Genomic DNA, 19,902 nt, shown 5'->3' with positions numbered 1-19,902 from the left:
CGCTCTACGCTTGAAAACGCGCGTGCAGATATCTGAAGGATTTGACTCCCTGTAGACACACTCACACCGAGGAGACCGAGAGATGTGCTGCTGATCTGCGAGACATTCATACACACCTGACTACGCCAATTTAAAGATGAACTCAGGTAACATTATATACTTACAACCAGGCCTAACACGCGTTTGTTATTTAATGAACAACGCCATAAATGACATTCATTTGTTCAAGGGAAATACTTTTAAAAGCTTCAGTGTGGAAATCTAAAATACATACACAACACACATACATACAATGTAAACATGTGGGCCCGTCTATAATGTATATTATCCCGCTGATAATCAAGGATTCATTATATTAGTGAACAATATGAATTCAAAGTGATGTGTGTTTGACCGGATTTATCTCGAACATATTGTAGCATGTTTCGGGATTATTGATTGGCTCAGTACAATATATATATATATCATTAGTCATGTTCCACCGGCTCATTTTGTTACCAAGCGACTATTGATTATTAAACCTGGAGATGGGGACAGAGTAACCATCACCGAAGGTAGAGAGTGGCCTAAATCCAGAGTTCATCAAGTCAAACTATTTAAATTAACTTGAGTTTGCACAGATTACATTTTGAAGGAATCTAACAGATTTTGATCAGCCGTTTTTCAGCCGTTCTCAAACTGTGGCCGTTCTCAAACTGTGGCCCACTGTAGTGGAACGCAGAGGAATCAAATGTCAGGCCTACAAGAGTTACAAATAGTTGCCAAAATGCTGTGTGTTTGAAGTACAGTTGTTTGGACTGAAATGCAGTTGTTATTTTTGTTCTCGCATGCCGTGTATGTGTGTGTGTGTGTATGTATGCATGTTTGTGAATGAAATGCAGTTGTTATTAATGTTCTCACATGCTGCGTGTGGTGTGTCAGCCTGACATTCAGTTTGTACTGTATATGTTTGAATTGTGATGTCCTAATCCCTGCTCCCTCTCCCCTCCTTGTCCTCAGGTGTTGCAGTTCTTCAGGGTGGCTTCCTCCTGGCTAATAAGCTGTGCTCTCCCCTATCCCTGTCCTCCCTTCCGAAGGGGGACTGGAGCAGAGTGAGGAAGCCAATACTTGATGCCATCAGAGAGGTTTGTGGACAGGAGCTATTCTGCGATCAACCTAACACAAGTGGCATCCGCTGGAAAAAGAAATTAGTTTGTGCTTTGTGGTTGAGGCTGAACTGCCAGGAGGCCGGAGAGGACATGGAGACAACCTGGAGGACCAATCCACTCTTTTCCATTCAGAGTGGCTTTCCTGATTTAAACTATGCCGTCCTGTTGGAACTGGTGAAGTCCGTGAGTGCTGCTGAAATCTTTGCCCAATGTCTTCTTTGTCTTCCTGGAGCTCAGATCTGCACTGAGGTGGAAAGGTTGGCCCATCATGTGATGTCGAGCCCCACATCACAAGAGGATGTGCAACTCTTTTTGGATGTGTGGTGGGAACTGTGGAAGGGCAAAGATGAGCAAGTGGATAACCAAGAGACCATGTTCACTACCCAGATTGTTCATCTCTTCCCACAGCTTACCGGTCTGTCCCTTCCAGTTGCTAAGAGACGCAAGTTAGACACATCAGATGTTTTGCCTTCTGTGTCCTTGGCAACTCACGATGTACTGCATGTTCTACTTCATTCGCTGAAAGACATGAGAGATCACACATCCACAACGGACCTCTGCCTCCAAGCCCTCTCCATTTCCCTTGATTCTCTCTACACCTCCTTCCTAATAGACCGAGCAGTCACGCTACCTACAAAAAGGCAGATGGATATCTTGTCTAAAGTTGTGGCCATCAGGAAAAAGAATGGTGAAAAACTGAGTTCTGAGCTTATCAGGGAGGCCCAGAGGGACCTACGTGCTTCTCACAGCCCATCTCAATTTCAACCCAGCAAGATGAATCTCAGTCAAGCTTTGGGGGTTATAATGGAACTGGCACATTTTTGGAGTGGCTGTGGGCTGCTTAAACTGTGTGACAGCTCAATTTCAAGCTACTCGGCATTTAAACTAGAACAAAGTGTCCAGAGAGTATTGGAAGCTCTAGAGGCTGTAAAGGTTTCTGAGACCATGACGGAAAGGGATGATCCGAAGACTCTGAGTGTGGAGGAGAACATACTCAGAGAAGTTGTGGAGTCACTGGGTTTCTCTGCCCCAGAGAGCAGCCCCGAGGTCAATGCAAAGGTCACCATGCTGATCATAAACCACCAACTGGAGGCCTATCAGGACTTTGCAGTGTTCTTTGCCAGTGAGATGAGTTGGGTCAATTGTGATGAGAATTGGATTAAGTGTCTGGAAGAGAACCAAGAAGCCTTCCAGCAACCCGACGTGCTGCTCACACTAGCCTCCACTCTCATGAGTCAGTTCCACCTTGGAAATGTGAGTCAGTGCGAAAGAATGAAGAAAGTAATTGTAGCGATCTTCTCAAAGCTTTCATTAGAAGACAAGAACAGAACTTTGGCAGGCATGCTGGGATTATCTGGTCAAGGGTTCTTTGGGTGCTCTGTCCCCACTAGCATAATTGAGGATTTTCAGCAAGAACTCAATTTTGTTTTCAACAGCATCATTCAGCCTGAAGGTGGAGCTTCTGCAGCACATACAGCCGTCTCTCTGGTGGCTAAAGTAGCCTTTCAGAACCCAGAGGTCACTTTAACGTCCTGCTGCCACTCGGCTGTCTTCAATAAAGGGGCGTTTTCTTTTATGGCAAACATTTTGCAGCAGCTACCTGGACTCAAAGGGATGGTCGGAAATGATGAGGCACAAAGTACTGCGATTGAAAATGGGGTGAAGAAAGCACAGGGAAACGCAGATGGAAGAGGAGATTGTCCAACCAAGAGCAGTTTACTTTGCAAATGCCTACAGGAGCTGATCAGGACCAAAGTGTTGTCAAACACTGATAAAGAGCAGTTCCTTCAGTTCACGAGCCTGTTGATGAAGCCAGTCATGGTAGATGAAGGAGGTGAAAGGAGGCAAAGCTTTCTGTCACCCCAGGAGATGGTGAATGCCTTTGTCCTGCCTAACCTCTTCACCAAAAGTGAGTAGAGCTTCTTATTCCTGGTTCACTTAAGGTCTTGGAGAAAATGCATTACATCACTCTGCTAACACAGTTTTTAAGTGTTAATTTAAAGCAGCACAATATGATTGTGTATTTTATAATCCAGTGCTGAGTGCTTCAAAAGATTGTGTAAGGGACCAAATGACTCTTCTGTATTCCCTCCAGGTCACCACTCCATCGATATGGACCTGAGTCTGCAGCTTCTCCAAAGCGCTCTGCTTGTAGACCTCCAGGATCCCTCTGCTGCTCCCTGGGTTTTGGCCTGCTCTCCCTTCCCCCTTCTCTACATCCTGGCACAGCTCCTCCATCAGTCTCTCAGGTGGGGCCTGTGGACCACACCCACAGAAGTTGTGTGCTTGTGTGGTGACTCAAGTTGTGTTTAAGTATTCCATCCTTTTAATTCCTATATAATTATGTCTACTACAGTTGCATGTTTTGATTTCTATTTACATTCATTTGGACAAGGTGTTGGGAGCAGCCACCAGAGGCCACTGTTCACCAATGGTCCATGGACACGAAGGAGCTTCTGGTGTCTGTGCTGAGCGTCCTGGTTAAGGTGGTGGGTTCAGAGGTTGCATCCAACCCCCACAGATGGTCCAGAGCTCTGTTCTGGCTCTACAGCCAAATGGAGAAACTTGACTGGAGTGTTCGCTTTTACCTGAAGCCTGTATGGAGGGATCACTTCAAAAATGAGGTGCCCTCGTCCCTGTTGACGGTCTGTGATCTGCCTGAGCAGGTAGGAGCACCCACGTCACATGCATCACACTCTTGATTTTAATGGAAGATGAATACTAACTGAACCAAATTAAACACATACAATATAACTAAAGTTGGAATGGCATTTCATAAAAAAGCATCAGCAACCACAGCAGGTCATTGATGTGGTCAGTACATGATCTTCTCTCCATCCCCTCCTCTAGGAGTGGTCGGGTTTGGACCTGCCTCAGTACGGCCAGGGAACAGGTCTTCTGGCCTGGATTGAATGCTGTTCCATCTCGGACTTCTTCCAGTCCACCATGCTTTCTCGTCTTGCGCTGAATAGACAGCAGCCTGACCACATGATCATGTTTAGCAAAGGTCTGCTGTTGGCCCTGACCCAGACCCTACCCTGGTGCTCCATGTCACAGTGGAGCAGGCTGCTGAGAGCCTTGAGAGAGCTGCTTAGTGCAGATCTACTACATGTTCCCTACTCACTAGAATATGTGGACTATTTGCCCCTTCTGGATCTAAGAGGTTTTTCCTGTGAGCTCCAGCTGTCAGTCCTCTTGCTTCGGGCCCTTCAGCTCCTTTGTGGGTGTAGCTGCTCTGACTGGCTGTCGGTGCATGGCTGGGCCCATGTTGGCAGGCTGTATGCTCAAGCTCTAAGAGAGATAGTAGACGCGCTGAGAGCCAAACTGCCTCTTACTTCATCTAGAACATTTACTGCATCTCCAAAACACTCTGGTTTACCATCTCCTAAAACATACAGGGTGTTGCAGTGTGCTAGCACTCAGTCTAGCTCATCAAAGAACTCCACAGCTTCCGCAGAGGCACAAAATGAAGAGATGCAGACAGTCCCCAGCCAGGAGGTCCTTTTTGTGCTCTCACAGCTTTTCTGTCACGTCCAACATGTCCAGGTTTGAATTATTAATATGACATGGTATTCTTTAAGTTCTCAAACATTGGACACGTTCAATATGTGAACTTAAGTTTCATTTTCTCATCTCAGGTGATGATGCCATGTGGGCAGTGTGAACCTCTGTTCTTAACCAGCCTGGAGATCCTCAGCCACTCCGAGGCCATAATGGCTGCTTTTCCAGACAGCAGCAGCCCACTGGAGAGCGACATCACCAGGCGATTCCTGTCCTCAATCACAGACAACCTACAGAACAAAGAGATGAAGGCTGTGCTGCAGCAGAAGATCACTCAGCTCATGTCAACGGCAGTGTGATATGATTGAGATCTTTCATTTGTGTACGTCATTGTAGGTTTGTTTGTACTTTAACATGATTATTGGGCTTTCTTCTACCACATAAAATGTACACATCATGTCTCTGTAGCTATTTATTGCTTTCGCTTGCATCAGATTTAAATTGCATCAAACATGTTGGTAGATGAGGGGGAACGAAATGCAGTCCCAGTGGGGAACCAAAGATAAAATACAATAGAACACTAGAATATAAACTAAGTTCCTAAAATAAGTATAGACAATAAATGACATAAGTGAGGGGTGGGGCACCATAAATTGCACATGGCTTTTGTTTTTGTTAAGGTGGTATTAAAAACTGTGTACAGACTGGAACAGCATGTACAGCGTAAACAGCATTACCCCTGTGAAGAGTCGGTGAGTCTCCGCCTCTGGGAAGAAGCTGTTTCGCAGCCTGGTGGTTCTGGCCCTTATGCTGTTGTTTTCACTTTACCAAATATTGCTATCAAAATAAGATTAAAATAAAAATGACTAATAAATTAAGTCCTCGGGGAACCACCCCTTATTTAAAAGGGGCAAAGATAGCCGATAATTGACTTAAGCCTATAAGATTCACCATAAATTTTAATTATCAATTTAAGTTATCAAATTAATTAAATGGGAACAATTTAAGGATTAGTTTTGTGCTCGAAATCAGTCTGGAAGGGTGACTTGACTAAGGAGCTGAAAATGACAAGTGGAGCAAAATAAGGAATCCCTGCTGCTCAAGCATCATCTAAAAAGTGAAATATTTTGTGAATAACATTACCCTCTAACATTACTATTCTGTCTGTGTCTTAGAGGCGATAAGTCTGGATGAGATATTTATGACAACATATAACAATAACACCATCCACACTGCCAACACGTAGCATCATCATCAATGGACTTGCCTCTCCCGCGGGTTCTTCCTTTTTCCCTTCCTTCCCTCCCTTCTCTGGAGTTTTTTTCCCCAGAGAGCTTTGGGCAGGGTCGGGGATTTTTCCTGATGTGGGTCTGTAAAGCCCTATGAGGCATTGTATGTGTATGTGATACTGGGCTGTACAATTAAAATTGACTTGACAAAGATAACATTTAGTTGCTAAACTTAAGCATAGAAAGATCGAAATGTTCGATAATCCAAACCAAATCCAACAGTCAAAAGGATCCTTCTGATCTTTTTATTCTCTTCCAAAGATTCATTGTACAACCACCCAGGACATTTGGGGTAACAAAAGTATAACAAAAGACATATGGGATGTTCTGAACAGAGAATAAAGGATGTGGACAGGTTGGTGATGATTGGTGATAGTCACAGCATTGCTTTGTACAAAGTGAGAGAGTGGCGGAGAAAGTGATCTTGTTCCATACACACCAAGAGATCCCTCAGCATGACCCGGGTCACCCTCTGAACACCCAGCCTGGGCAATAGCAACACCTGAGGGAGAGAGAGCAAGAGAAACCTAAGTCATAAAGTCAAAATACTGCACTACAGTACTTAAGTTTATTTCAGTTGTTCTGGGAGAATTAATACTACGGTTTGGTCCGGCCCGCGAGCGGATCCGGCCATTTCGGCCAGCCTGATTCCCCCCCCCATCCCCCCGTCAACAAAGGTTTTTCCGCGACTGACTGATCGCATCGCAAAGTTCGAAGCGCATACCCCCCCAGAATAAAGACCATGAAATACACTAAGTGGACCCTTCGGCTTTCTGTCAATAACAACCAAAAACCAATGAAAATGAGACAACTCCACTAGTCACTTCATAAATAAAAGCTAGTGTGAACACATGCAAACCTGGCTCTCCGTGTGCTCCAGGGGCCGCTTCTTACGAGGTCCAATGGCAGCTATTGCAGCAAGGTTTGTCTCCCTTTGCTGCAGCTGAGATTCTTTTATTTGCTGTAACTTGGGTAACACAGACATGAGATGAGAGAATGAAATGATGTCTTTTTAACATCTGGAAAGCACAGAATTTTCTCATTCAAACGGTTTCAAAATTCTGGACCAAGAAGGATATGCAGATCAGGGGCCTGCACGAAGCAGGATTGAGCTCGGGAGTATAATCCAGTATAATAATCCAGTATAATAGCGCAGCATATGTGATTATACTACTGTCTGGAGTCTGCGTAATACAAACTCATCACTGTGATACAAACTTATGTTATTATGGCAGCAACACACCTCCGTAAAAAATGACAGCTCCTCACAAAATTCCTCACCTCTTGCCCTGCAGAGATTAGAACACCTAATTGGCATTAGAGGAACCGTATTACACTGATTTAGATCATAATTGTCAGATCGATTTCAGTTTGTTCATGTTAAAAATGAATCTTCCATGCACATAAAAGATAGACACACCGTTCCTCAAGGTTCAGTGTTTGGACCATTACTATTCAGGTAGGTAAATAACCTAGGTAAATTCCATTCCATAAATTTTGACTGCTATGCCGATGATACCCAACTTTATTTATCAATGAAGCCAGAGGAGTCCGGTCAAAAAAATAAACTCCATGCATTGGGGACATTAAGACCTGGGTGTCCTGTAGTGCGACAATGTGACACCTCCAGGCTGGACTGTTATAATTCATTATTATCAAGCTGCCCTAATAAGTCCCTAAAGACTCTCCAGTTGGTTCAGAATGCAGCTGCTCGTGTTCTGACCAAAACTAGGAAAAGGGAACAGCCTTCTGTTATCAGGCTTCCCTCTTTTGGAACCATCTCCCAGATTTGGTCCAGGGTGGCAGACACTCTTTTAAGAGTAGTCTTAAACTTTCCTTTGATAAAACCATGCTTGCCTTCGACCGGCCCCTAGTTATGCTGCTATAGGTCTAGACTGCTGGGGGACTTCCCATGATACACTGAGCTCCTCTCTCCTCCTCCCCTCTCTATCTGTCATTGGCATGGCATTAACACTGCATTCCACTAGCTCTACTTCTTCCCCAGAGTTTTCAGTGTTCTCTCGTCTCACAGGATGCTGTGGAAGCCTGTCCTATTAGTATATCATTAGTTATATTTATTATTATTTCAATTTACATCACTTTATTATTATAACTTGACTTTTATTGTTCCTGTGCCTCTCTCCCCCCCAAACCGGTCAAGGCAGATGACTGCCCACCTAGTGCCCTGATTTGGCGCTATATAAATAAAGTTGAGTTGAACCTGTTTGGCTCTGTGCCTGAGCTGCTGATGCTGTGGATCTTCTGTGTTTGAGAGACTCTGTGATGACACAAGAGATTAGCTGAGTTAGTGGTGTGTTTATATACAAATACAGGAAAAACATTTTGAGGAGGTGAAGACAGTCAAGTTCAATGATAAACATAAAATGTCATATGGTCTAATATGACTGGAATCTTTTGATGAAAATATTTCTAGCCAAAACACTTTGTTGATAAATTTGGTTATAAAAATGTGAAAATCCCCATTTCCTATTCCAAGTTGACTCTCTAGTGTAGTCATACCCTGGACAAATGCATCAATATCTCTCTCTCCTCTTCATCCTTCCTTCTCTTCTTCAAACTCTCCACTTCCTCCAGGAAGCGAAGCTGGGAGCGCACATCACCGAGTTTGGTCTGACACACGTCATCCTGCTGAAACAGTGAGAGGGATGACAGTCCAGAGCTGCAACACACTGATAACCAGACTAGGACCATATATATTAATGTTCAATAAACGACTGAAATGTGTCAATGACTGCTTGTGCCATGACATCAGCTTAGATACAGCAGCTTACCTGGACTACTCCCCTAACTACCTGCATGACCTGCTGCTCCAAGAGAGAGACTCTAATAGGACTGCACTGTAATGTGCATAACGTAAAACAGACTGGCTCATTCACCTGTATGTTTCTTTGGTTACACTGAAAGCACTTCTATCTCTTCAGGCAAATCAGACATTTTGGAGCGACTGACTTCCTCACAAGCCCCCATAGGGCAGCTGCAGGACAATCCTCACACTACAATGACTGCTTCTAACAATTTGGTAACGATACAAGGTCAAATTCCAATTTGCAGTTCTGTTAATTGTGCAGCACTGGTGCAGCCATTAGTCTTGTTGTTGAGGTCCATATGGTGTGTTGGTGGTGCCAGGGCTCAGGCTCAGGCAGCAGTACCTTCAGGGCTGTCTTGCGGTGTTCTGCCATAATAGTGAGCTTGTGCAGAAGGCCACGGAGACACTCTTGGGTGGCGTGAGAAACCAGAGCCACCACCTCTGGACCAACATCTGTCACTCCCAGTGCTTCCCCTAACATAGGCCAGATACAAGGTCCGAGAGTCAATCACACATAGGACTGAAGACCAGTTTCAAAACCAAATGAATATCGCATTTTCAAGTTTCAAACATTAGGCAGTTGCCATTTGTCGTCATACCTACACACCTTACCTCAGGAGGTATAGATTTTGGTTGCATTGGTGTGTCTGCTAGCAGGATAACTCAAAAGAATTGACAGAGTTCAGTCAAACTTGGTAGGCAGGTTGGACATGATCCAGGGAAGAACACATTTAAATTTTGGTTGGTGTGGTGTAATTCTTCAAAAATGAATCTACCATGTCGACCCATCTGTGGGGGTCAATCATGGCAAAACTGAGGACTGTCAAAAAAACAAAAATGTTCTTTGTTCCAACTTGGTCCAGACTTTTCCCCCCTGGATAATGTCTGACCTGCCCACTGACTTTGGATGGACATAAATCAATACAATTGATATATATCCTGCTAACACACTGCCAAGGAGGCAATGTGTTGGGTCACATTTGTCTGAGATAATAATGAAGCGGCTGTAAACAAACTTTGTGAATATGCACATTTAGAACTTGTGCATCAACTGACCTGATGGAGGGACTATAACAACAGTTATATCTGGTTTTACCTGTGTGGAGGATTTGAGCAAGCACTGGGCTTGGCGACAAGAAGGCTTGATCCTGACACGACTGTACAACAGACCCAACCGTGGTCGTCAAGATCTGAGCATTTTCCTCGCGTAGGTTGACACCAGCCATAGATGCTACATCATTAATGTCATCATCTTCTCTGTGAAGACACACACATGCACACAAAGGCAACTATCAGTCAACGTGACACTGTGAATGAGTGCTGATCAGAAAAATAGCCATGAAACCTGTGCCGGTATTTGTATGCACGCTCAATGACTGCTACTAACAATTTTGTAACCATACAAGGTTACCAAATTGAACGCACACACACACACACACACACACACACACACACACACACACACACACACACACACACACACACACACACACACACACACACACACACACACACACACACACACACACACACACACACACACACACACACACACACACACACACACACACACACACACACACACACACACACACACCATTATTGGACTATATATCCATATCTTGGACTATATTACTATATTTCTTGTGACCTGAAGTTCTTTCATCTACCCATGTTGAAACGCACTTATTGGAAGTCGGTTTGGAAGCGTCTGCTAAATGATCGTAATGTAATGTAATGTAATATTATCTTGCATGCATTCTTGCACATTTTTTTGCACTAGAGGTGATTCTTCCATTTCATTCTCCACTGTACTGTAACATAGTAATTTCACTCGGGATAATAAACTAGCCCTAGTTGTCTCTAGCTTGGACAGAGGCGCTGTAGTAGCTGTATCTCCTTGTAAATCATGCCGGTGTCTCACCATCTGTCTGATGACCCCTGTGCTGTCTAATGGTATAAACTTTCCATATTGATATTTTGTGTCTTTTGTCCGTTGTTTTTTGTTCACGTGTGTGCTGTAAGGAGAATGTGTTACGTGTTAAGAGTGTGTTGGAAAAAAAAGGGTACTTAATGCTCTCAGACCCATCAATCTTGTTTCACACTGTAAAAAAAGAAAACATATACTTTACAGGACAACTCAAAAAGTTGGGGTTATATATCAAGGAGGAGAGGTAAATCTCTACACTAGGAATTAGGGAGAGTAGGGATCTAGCTGATTATAGATGGCTTCACATCCTCTAGTCTAGAGCTACTGCATTTATTCATGTTCAGGTTTTCTCAAATAAAGACACAAATGTTCAGCCTTGGCAGAGATTTGCATTCTGAGTGCTTTTGTGTTACTTGTAGGATCCTGAACTGGTCTTGAGTGCGAATTTGGAGGGAAGTAGGGGATCCTGAGCGAGAGGCTGCTTCGCTGAATAAAACCCTGTAAGAGTAGCAGCGTTACAACATGTTTCATTTGGCAAAATTATTTTCATACAGTTTTTAATTCATGACATATTAAAATGTTTGCAGGTTGGTCATCCACAACATCGTGCTCAGGTGTTTTTCATAACAAAAATACTTTTGAAAGTAAGAGATTCAAGTCTATTGAAATTATGTAATCATAAGGCCTGAAGTTAGCTTTTACGCTGTTACCTGTGAGAAGTCTCCCTGAAGTGACAGCTGCATGTTTGGATGTGGGTCGGGTACTCTTGTATATGTGTGAGTGGGTCTGGGCTGAGGTCATCACAGCAGATCTAACTGTCACACCTCTAGGCTGCTGGATCACCTGGAGTTTACAGCAATTTAAAACCAATTAAAATGTTTACAGCCAGAAACTCATGTTGAGATCAAAGGTGAGCGATGTCTATTGGGGACAACTCACTGCCCCACACTCAGCAGTGCTAAAATTAGATAGCATCTCATCAAAGTGCTTTAAGTTTGAACACAATTTTACACACAAAAACAAATAACAAACACAGTGAATTATTGTGTTGTACCATCACCCAGTGTGCTGCAAATATACAGTGCAATGAGAAAGTATTCACCCTTTGCGTTGGCTCATTTTGACACATTACAGCAATTAAATTCAACATTAAATTCAAACATTAAATTTAAACACAAAGGTCCACATTGCTAAAGCAAAATATACAATTTTCCAAATGTCTATCAAATCACAAAACTACTATTTTACAAAAGTATGTCCATCCTCCATGAGTGCGTGACTTGAGCTCAGGGGCATGTCACATAAATTGTCAATTTTTTGACAACATAAAGTTCTCCAGAGGTAAATTTATCTGATTGGACATGTGCAAAGGGAAATGAGAAACTACCTGTTGCCATACACAGTACACAGTGCAGGCCACAGCAAACACTAACCCATGTGGTCAAAGGAACCGTGCCAGATCTGAGATAGAGCATAAATCCATCATTACCTGTAGGCCGGGCTTAAGAATGTGACTTGTGTCTGGTCTGGAAGGCTTCATGGTAACAGAGGGTGTGCTGAGATTACAGGTGGAGGTTGAAGCCCATTGGATGAATAACTGGGGGTCTAATGTAAGCCGGCGCACTGCAGGGAGACTTTTCTGCAGCGCATTGGAAAAGATGAGTTCAAAAGGTTAAGCATCAAAACCTCAGCTGTCTAAAATGAATTCCAAAAGGCTCAATGTGCTAACAACTGAAGGATTGTAATAGCCTTAATGCTCACATATGCAAAGAGCACACATTTAAGATAAGATTAAGCGAAGCAAGCAATAAAAAAAGTCATGTTTGTCTTATAGCATAATGATGCTAAGTATGTTTGAGGCCCTTTTGTATGCATTATCCAAAGTTGATTTCCAGTCCACTCAAAGAAAGATGTCACAAAAACAAGAAGATACAAGCGTATTTCCAACTGAACAGCCTAATGCAGGTTCAGGAAAGGGTGCTGGAAAGTAGCAGCACAGTAGTTTAACTCTAGACTACGCCAAGTAAGATAAAAAAAAAAAAAAGTGTTCCGATTGGAATCTTCTGACCAGCAAAATCAGCTGCACTCTACTGGCTAAAAATGGGTCCATGCCCTGTTACTGGCCTGAGAGCAGTTCAGTATCCATAGTTGAATATCCAAAGAGCAGACAGCCTTTTCTCTCTAATCACCTTGAGAAAAGGCACCAAACAGGGCTGTGGAGTTGATTTCAACTCATAATAGAGTTGCTCAGTAAAGCCCTCTGCCTCTAGTTTTCCTTCCTAGAGAAATGGGAAAGAGGGTACAGTTACCTCATTTTCTGTAGATGGAATTTTAAACATTCATTTTTCATTTCAATGATGAAAATGAATTAAATTATAAAATATTAAATAAATTTTATATATATATATATATACAGTATATATGTCATATATATATACACATATATATATATACATACACACACACACACACTGTATATTGGAAAACAGCTGATGAATGTTGTACAACTACAAAGGCCACAATTTGAATGGAATAAACGGAAATGAATAGACAGCTTGCCTACATTGGTTTATGCAACGACCTGCTGGCAAAATGCAGAAACAGACACGTCATTCATATTTCCACAGCTGTAGAAGATGATGGGGGAGGCATACCAGCAAACTCCTGACTAGACCTTTGACGTTACTGGCCATGTTGGTATACTGGGAGCCACCGGAAGCCAACTTGATGAGGGTCACCAAGAAATTCTTGCACTTCTTCACATTCTCCATGATCTCCTTCAGGTAAAAACACAAGAAATGATGTTCTATCGGAAAGTTGTCCGTTTAGATTCCAAACAGACAACTTTCCACCACTACATGATGATGAACAACGATAATCATCATCACCAGCATTTGGCAGACGCTTTTATCCAAAGCGACTTACATTGCATTACACTACCACCCTTCGCAGAGGGGGGAGCAATTGAGGGTTCGGTGCCTTGCTCAGGGGCACCTCGGCAGGGACCCGAACCGGCGACGCTCCGATTCCCAAGCGGAAGCTCTACCCACTGAGCTACTGCCTCCCCACATGTAGATAATAAATCATGTATGGATTCAAATGAGTCAAATCATGTCTGTTCCTATTTATGATTTGCTCACACTGAGGTTTTGAACTGTCAAAGTCAAAGTATGCAGCAGCACTGTGCCGAATGGAAGCATTCCCTTCCACTGATAGTGTGTTGAAATGGAGCAATAATTCAGTATTCTATATTTGCTATTCCCAGTTCCTTTTCTTTGACATATTGATGTCAATGTTGGCTTAACTTTGACATCAACATATCTTCAACTTCAGACAGTGAAGTTTGAGACTTAAAAGTGACTAACACAGTAATTCAGCAGGTCATTCTACAAGTTGGTGCCACAGTGACAGTTGTTTTCCTGTTTTCACACTACCTTCTCCCCTTTGGAGACTTGTTGGTGCGTCTGTGGTATTGAGTTGTATTCTGCTAATTTGAATGGTTCAGTTTTTCTCAGTTGGAACATAGTATGAGCAATTCTACTAAAAGCTCATCTGAAACAATTTAACCCTGCCAGTGTTTTTGCAGGAGACTCCTCTCAGGAGGCTCTGGTCTTCTTGATCAGGTCCATTCACTCCAATTTAAAGTCTAAATCTGAAAAATCTTGTTGGTAACATGTGCAGTGCCTGTAGTTAGTAATAAACCTAATCTAAATACCCATTTGTTAATGTTATACCATTCTTATCCCCACATTCGATCAAAAACAGCATGTCTGAATCTTTCTCTAAATTCAAGACCCAGGGTGGTTTGGTTGAATCCTGTAATCCCTGGGCCTTCTTCTCCCAGGTACATCATTCATATTCAAGAACAGATAAATTCCTCATCAAATTGTCTCAACTAATTTCTTCTGATCATTCAAGTATTCCAATATCTGATCATGCATCATTACTTGTAGATATTCAGTTATCTGCACATATATCTACTCCCTAAACATGTAAATCTACTCTTCTACTATCGTGCCACTGGCCATTGCATTTAAGTCCTCCACTCTTTTGAAAGGTGTTATTCGTAATGGTGTTAATATCATTATATCCACTATGACTCCCTCCACGCCCCTCTGTCAAGGCAGACGAGTCAACGGGCAAAAATGAAACAATATGACAGCCCATACAATCAACTGAAACCATCTTTTTGATAGACTAAAACCTGAGATCTCAAAAATCATTTAAAAAAGCTGCATAGGCTGGGACACACACACACACACACACACACACACACACACACACACACACACACACACACACACACACACACACACACACACACACACACACACACACACACACACACACACACACACACACACACACACACACACACACACACACACACACACACACACACACACACACACACACACACACACACACACACACACACACTATAAGGCACTCCCTGGTGGGCCAAATACAGTAGAGTATACAGAGTTATCTGTCCCTGTTCTCACCGGGAACCTGAGCCACATCTGCAGAACAGGGAAAAAGTATTGAGTCATTCATTTCCTCTTTCTGTATCTAAGGTGTTTATTTACCTAGTCTTGTCATTTACTAACTAAATTAATATTTTAATATTTAAATTTGACTTATATCTTAGTGGCCATTGCAGTAACAGTAGTGATAGTTGTTATGGTGGTAAAAGCAGAATTAGCAGGTGTTTGGACTCACCTGACTAAATGTGGCAGGTGGCTCTTTCAGCGCGCTGCCTTCAGTGAGGCCTGTCTCAGGACACCGCAGGCCCCCTCCATCAGCAACACTCACTGGCTGAACAACTGGGGCTTTAGGAGCTACTCCAATTACCTAACAACATACACCATCACATATTACCACAGCAAATCACAGGTCACACCAACAAAGGCCTAAAAGAAAGCAGCACAGTACATTTTCAAGCTACAGTGCACAGGTAGTTTGGACGACTCCAGCTGTTCATTTAAAAATAGGTCTTAATCTCTTAATTATAAGCAGTGTGAAAAATCTTTCCAATGAAAATAAAACGAAAAAATACATCTTAATAAGGTTGAATTGATGTTGGAACAGAGCCATTCCCTGTACTCAAACTGGCATTTTCCTGTTTTTTGTTCAAACTATAAATGACAGAAATAAGTAACAAAATGAGCAACGTTTAAGTTGATTTTCTGCTTTGATTTCTAGTTAATCTGTCCAGTTCAGCTTTATCACAACACATTTGTCAGCAGCTTTGTTGAAGACATTTGAAGGGTTAGGGTTAGGGTTGTGAATCACTTAAAAAATGAAAAGAAATGGAAAAAAAGGTTAAGACTCCCTGCATCAGTAATAGTTCATTACTGTCCACAAACCCAAAGCAGCACTTTCTCTCTCTCTCTCTCTTTACCAAAGTATATTTTACAACATAATTTATGGATTATCAGTGTTAACATACACATTATATGTGTACCAGGATCACTCTGCAGCGGAGTAAACATATAATCTAACCCTAACCTAATACATTACATGATAGCTATGCTTATGGTATTTCTGGTCAAACTGCAATTGGAAACAGTCATTTTACAGAACAGGGTTTTGAACTGGGACATGCCCATGTTTCATGTGCTATGACAATGAGACAGGCCAAGGGTGAATTCAGCACAGGTACCTTTACCACACCTGTCTTCTGAACTGAACCGGGTTGGAAATTGGGAGGGGCTGCCATTCTAATCACCGTCAATGTCTCCTTGCTTTTCCTTGCAGCTGCTTCAGAGACCTGTTTGGTACATGACATCGGAGTCAATAGACAAGGGAGTGAAGAGCTAATCAACATCCAATATGCTCAATAGTGATCAACATGAGGTGTCATTACTTATTAATTTTGTCAATCAATTAACTAAATCATTTACAATCAGTTGCCCTGCAAGAATAGATCCAGTGCATAAAGATAGTGCAGTTTGGAAACAGTGAGATTATTAGCTTGTGCAGTTTGGAAACAGTGGCTGTGAAATGCTTCTTAGAGCTTGTTTAATGTTTAATCCATCCTTCCATCCAACACATTACAGCTTCCCGGCGGTGTTGATCACAGGTCTGGATTATTAAATATATTCAGTAAACACACCTGGGGGACCACTGGTCTGGGTGCTTGAGCACTGCTGGCTCTTGATCCCTGCTGAGCCTGGGCCAAAGCCTGCTGGGATACCAGCATCAGCTGACCACTGTCACTGCGGATCAGAACCATACCTGCCACAGTACATACCACAGACGGTTACATCTGTAACTGACATGATTTATTCTTTAACAAGAAGCTACCAAAAAGAAAAATAAGACTATCTGAAAGTTTGAAATCATTTCAGGATATCTTTCAGATAAACTATAATGGTAATACCATCTTGCAAGGGGAGCTTAAATATTTGTAAAAGACCTGTATAACATTCTATTAATGGACTAAAGTCTATGTGTGCAACCTAATCAAGATATACTCAAAAGGTAAGTTTGTATGTAATGTTTAGTGCTGAACCCTGAGGTAAAAAAGCTCAGCTACTGTATGGATAGTCAGATGTTGCTCTGTAGCTCTGACAATTAACATTTCATACTGAACATCACAGTGTTTGTGTTATTTCAGCTCATTTGGCTTTGATGGAAGCCTTTAAATAAACTCATGAACTGAACATTGAACATGAAATACAGGAATGGATTTGGCCATTTCCTGTTAAAGGGAGTTCCATTACAACTTTTGTTATGATAGGTGAACAGAAAAAAAACACTGACAGGATGCCACAGAGGGGACGAGATAAATCCACAGGCAAACCTACCATGAGAAGAGAGACAGTGGCCTATTCAAACTCACCTGCTGGAATCTGGATATTGGCAGGGAAGCGTGGAGTGGCACTTTGGAGCTTGTGAGGGGCCACAGACGGCGGCAGTGGAGCCCTTGGTATCATCACTGTCCTGCTCGAGGTGGCAGCTGGTTTCAAGGAGGCCACTTGGGTCAGAGGTGCTTTTATTACCTGTGGTTGCTCACTGCCACTTACTCCTCCCGCTGTGGCCACTTTAGGTACCACTATGGCCAGGGAAGATGTAGTTTGAGCACCTGGGACAGTCACTGTGGAGAAGCAAGGTTTGTGGTCCTGGCCAGTCAGGGTCATCTTTACTGGAGCACAGGCGGTTTCACAAGCTGACCTCCCTGAGACTGTGGGTGAGGGTTGTACACCAGTGTTGGATCCACACTTGGCTGAAACCCGTGACATCTCAATTGGAGCAGGGTGGTCTTCATCAGCCGCACACCTGCTGGACTCCAACCTTTGGGCTTCAACAACTGCTGAGTTTGAGGCCATTTCTACAATTTCTGGATATAAAATGACAATGATATTTTCACACACTATAAACAGTTATATACATAAGTTGTGTTGTGACAGGCTCAGGTTCTGTATTAGGGGGGACTTCTAAGTGCTTTCAGGTGTGATTTGTGTACTTTATAATCGTCCTGAAATGAAACATGTGCAACTTTCTTTTTGACTTACTCATTGTGTGTATATAACTTTGGTTTGACTTTCTTGGTGGGTGTGTGTGTGTGTGTGTGTGTGTGTGTGTGTGTGTGTGTGTGTGTGTGTGTGTGTGTGTGTGTGTGTGTGTGTGTGTGTGTGTGTGTGCGCGCACACAATGTTTTCATTGTGTCCCCATAGTGAGTGAAAGTACACTACTGCTTGTATCCATGTTTCACAACGTCTTCATTTTGGGTTAGTTTAACGCTTCGTGTCGAGGCTTCGAAGCGTGTGTCGACTGAAACGCAGTCGATCCCCCGCTCTCACATTTTGTGGACTTGGGACTTACTTGCGCGTTTGTTAGCGAGGACCCAAAATGTCACTGACGCAGCAGTGGAGGTCCAAACGTACCTGGGTGAACCAAACATTGTAAGATTGGAGGATCCCCTAAAGCAGGGGTGGCGAACCTGCGGCTCTTTGCCGGCTGACGTGCGGCTTGGCTCGGGTGCTCACTGATTTTTCTCTTCGTGTACAGTATTTATTTATTCATATTTTATATTTTTTTTTTAAGTATTGTAAAATAAACATCTAAAATGCATATGGCTTTATTTGGCAATACAGACAAAAAGCTGTCCGATTGTAATGTCATATTTATTCATACGTATTTTGTCATCACGCGATCTTGAGAGATGTCTTTAAATAACTTTAATGTTCCAAACATGAAACATGACTCTTCACAATGGTGTTGGGATGTGTTGTGGCTCTGAGCTGGACTAGTTAACCATTCCTGATGTATTCAATTCAAAGCTTCACACACCAAAGCCATCGCGTCATCATAACCACGCTGACTGTTTTACATTTATTGTCCACTTGATGGCACAGTAGAGCAAATGAAGCACGGCGACGCTTCGGCCCATGAGTGAAGCAATTCGATGGAAAGCTTCAATGCTTCATGAAGCTTCATCTCGCCATCAGTTAAATCCGTTCATTACTACACTGTGCTGTTTACTTTCACGCTAAAACAATCATCTGACAACACAAACATGCTCCATCTCTACCGTTTTCACAGAGCAAAACATTAGTGACACACAGACCAGTTACGCAGCTCACCTGTGGCTGTTTGGACGCCGGAAGTGCTTCTGTTCTAACTCACCTGATTCTTATCAAGCTTTGACGACATGCCGGTAAAGAGAGAAGTAGGAAAAACATTGCCAATTAAACCCTCTGGAATCCTTCATTGCTCCTTTAAGACCGGGAGACTGTAGCAGCTGCCAAATTTCAAGAGTGACAAATATATATATAAAAAAACACGTTACAAACATTACAAAAACACACAGTTACATTAGTCCACCTGTTGTTTCATTAGTAAAGGTAATAAAGGTGTAGCTCTGTGACCTTATTAGTGGCTTGTAAATAAACTGTGATTTTGGAAATAGACCCTTTGTTAATACTATAAGTATAATACATAATTAAAGTAATAATTGATCATATATAACAATATGTGTACCTTAGTTACTGCTGTAGTAATTTCTGACATAAATGACATCATCTTCATCCTCAGGGATTTGTTTTCTTAAGGATTGCTTTCTCAATGTGGCAATACATTAGTTTGAAATGAACATGAATTGTCTCACAAACATATCAAGAGTTTGCAGATGTATTTGTAGCATGAAGAGGGTTTATTCATGGCCTTTGCCAGCGACCAGTGTTTCATGTAGGACCTCAG

At 42.5% G+C, this 19,902-nt stretch overlaps 2 protein-coding genes across 2 annotated transcripts; one reads left to right on the top strand and one right to left on the bottom strand.

Moving 5' to 3' along the window:
• gemin4 (gem (nuclear organelle) associated protein 4) lies at positions 1-5,106 on the top strand. Its single transcript, XM_076141617.1, has 6 exons — positions 1-146; positions 1,000-3,057; positions 3,244-3,397; positions 3,544-3,814; positions 3,999-4,694; positions 4,787-5,106. The coding sequence occupies exons 1-6, from the start codon at positions 137-139 to the stop codon at positions 5,006-5,008; spliced, it is 3,411 nt and encodes a 1,136-aa protein (XP_075997732.1). The 5' UTR covers positions 1-136; the 3' UTR covers positions 5,009-5,106.
• Positions 5,107-5,806: 700 nt separating this feature from the next.
• Positions 5,807-19,356, bottom strand: LOC142991417 (transcription initiation factor TFIID subunit 4-like). The gene is made up of 17 exons (XM_076141549.1): positions 19,330-19,356; positions 18,588-18,699; positions 17,543-18,040; positions 16,814-16,935; positions 16,367-16,468; positions 15,418-15,549; positions 13,350-13,472; positions 12,885-12,974; positions 12,185-12,334; positions 11,406-11,538; positions 11,109-11,193; positions 9,862-10,022; positions 9,109-9,239; positions 8,459-8,584; positions 8,160-8,216; positions 6,798-6,905; positions 5,807-6,440 (listed from the first exon to the last, which is right to left on the bottom strand). Exons 1-17 carry the CDS (start codon positions 19,354-19,356, stop codon positions 6,315-6,317), a joined length of 2,283 nt encoding a protein of 760 aa, XP_075997664.1. The 3' UTR covers positions 5,807-6,314.
• Between the last annotated feature and the right edge of the window lie 546 nt (positions 19,357-19,902).

The sequence above is a fragment of the Genypterus blacodes genome, unplaced genomic scaffold, assembly GCF_046128005.1.
Source record: "Genypterus blacodes isolate CSIRO-AG114 ecotype Tasmania unplaced genomic scaffold, CSIRO-AGI_Gbla_v1 ptg000019l_1, whole genome shotgun sequence".
In the NCBI taxonomy this organism is placed as follows: Eukaryota; Metazoa; Chordata; class Actinopteri; order Ophidiiformes; family Ophidiidae; genus Genypterus; species Genypterus blacodes.
The sequence above is the reverse complement of the archived record's forward strand: the minus strand, read 5'-3'. Positions and strand labels throughout refer to the sequence as shown.

What these genes read in the sequence shown, in the direction of transcription:
- gemin4 (XM_076141617.1), top strand. An exon ending in CTCCTCCATCAGTCTCTCAG is followed by an intron (nt 3,398 to 3,543) that starts GTGGGGCCTGTG and finishes CATTTGGACAAG; the next exon opens with GTGTTGGGAGCAGCCACCAG. An exon ending in TCTGTGATCTGCCTGAGCAG is followed by an intron (nt 3,815 to 3,998) that starts GTAGGAGCACCC and finishes CCCCTCCTCTAG; the next exon opens with GAGTGGTCGGGTTTGGACCT.
- LOC142991417 (XM_076141549.1), bottom strand. Translation starts at nt 19,356, where the DNA reads ATGTCGTCAAAGCTTGATAAGAATCAG. An exon ending in CAGTTCAGAAGACAGGTGTG is followed by an intron (nt 15,550 to 16,366) that starts GTAAAGGTACCT and finishes GTATGTTGTTAG; the next exon opens with GTAATTGGAGTAGCTCCTAA. An exon ending in ACCGCAAGACAGCCCTGAAG is followed by an intron (nt 8,585 to 9,108) that starts GTACTGCTGCCT and finishes CTGTTTCAGCAG; the next exon opens with GATGACGTGTGTCAGACCAA.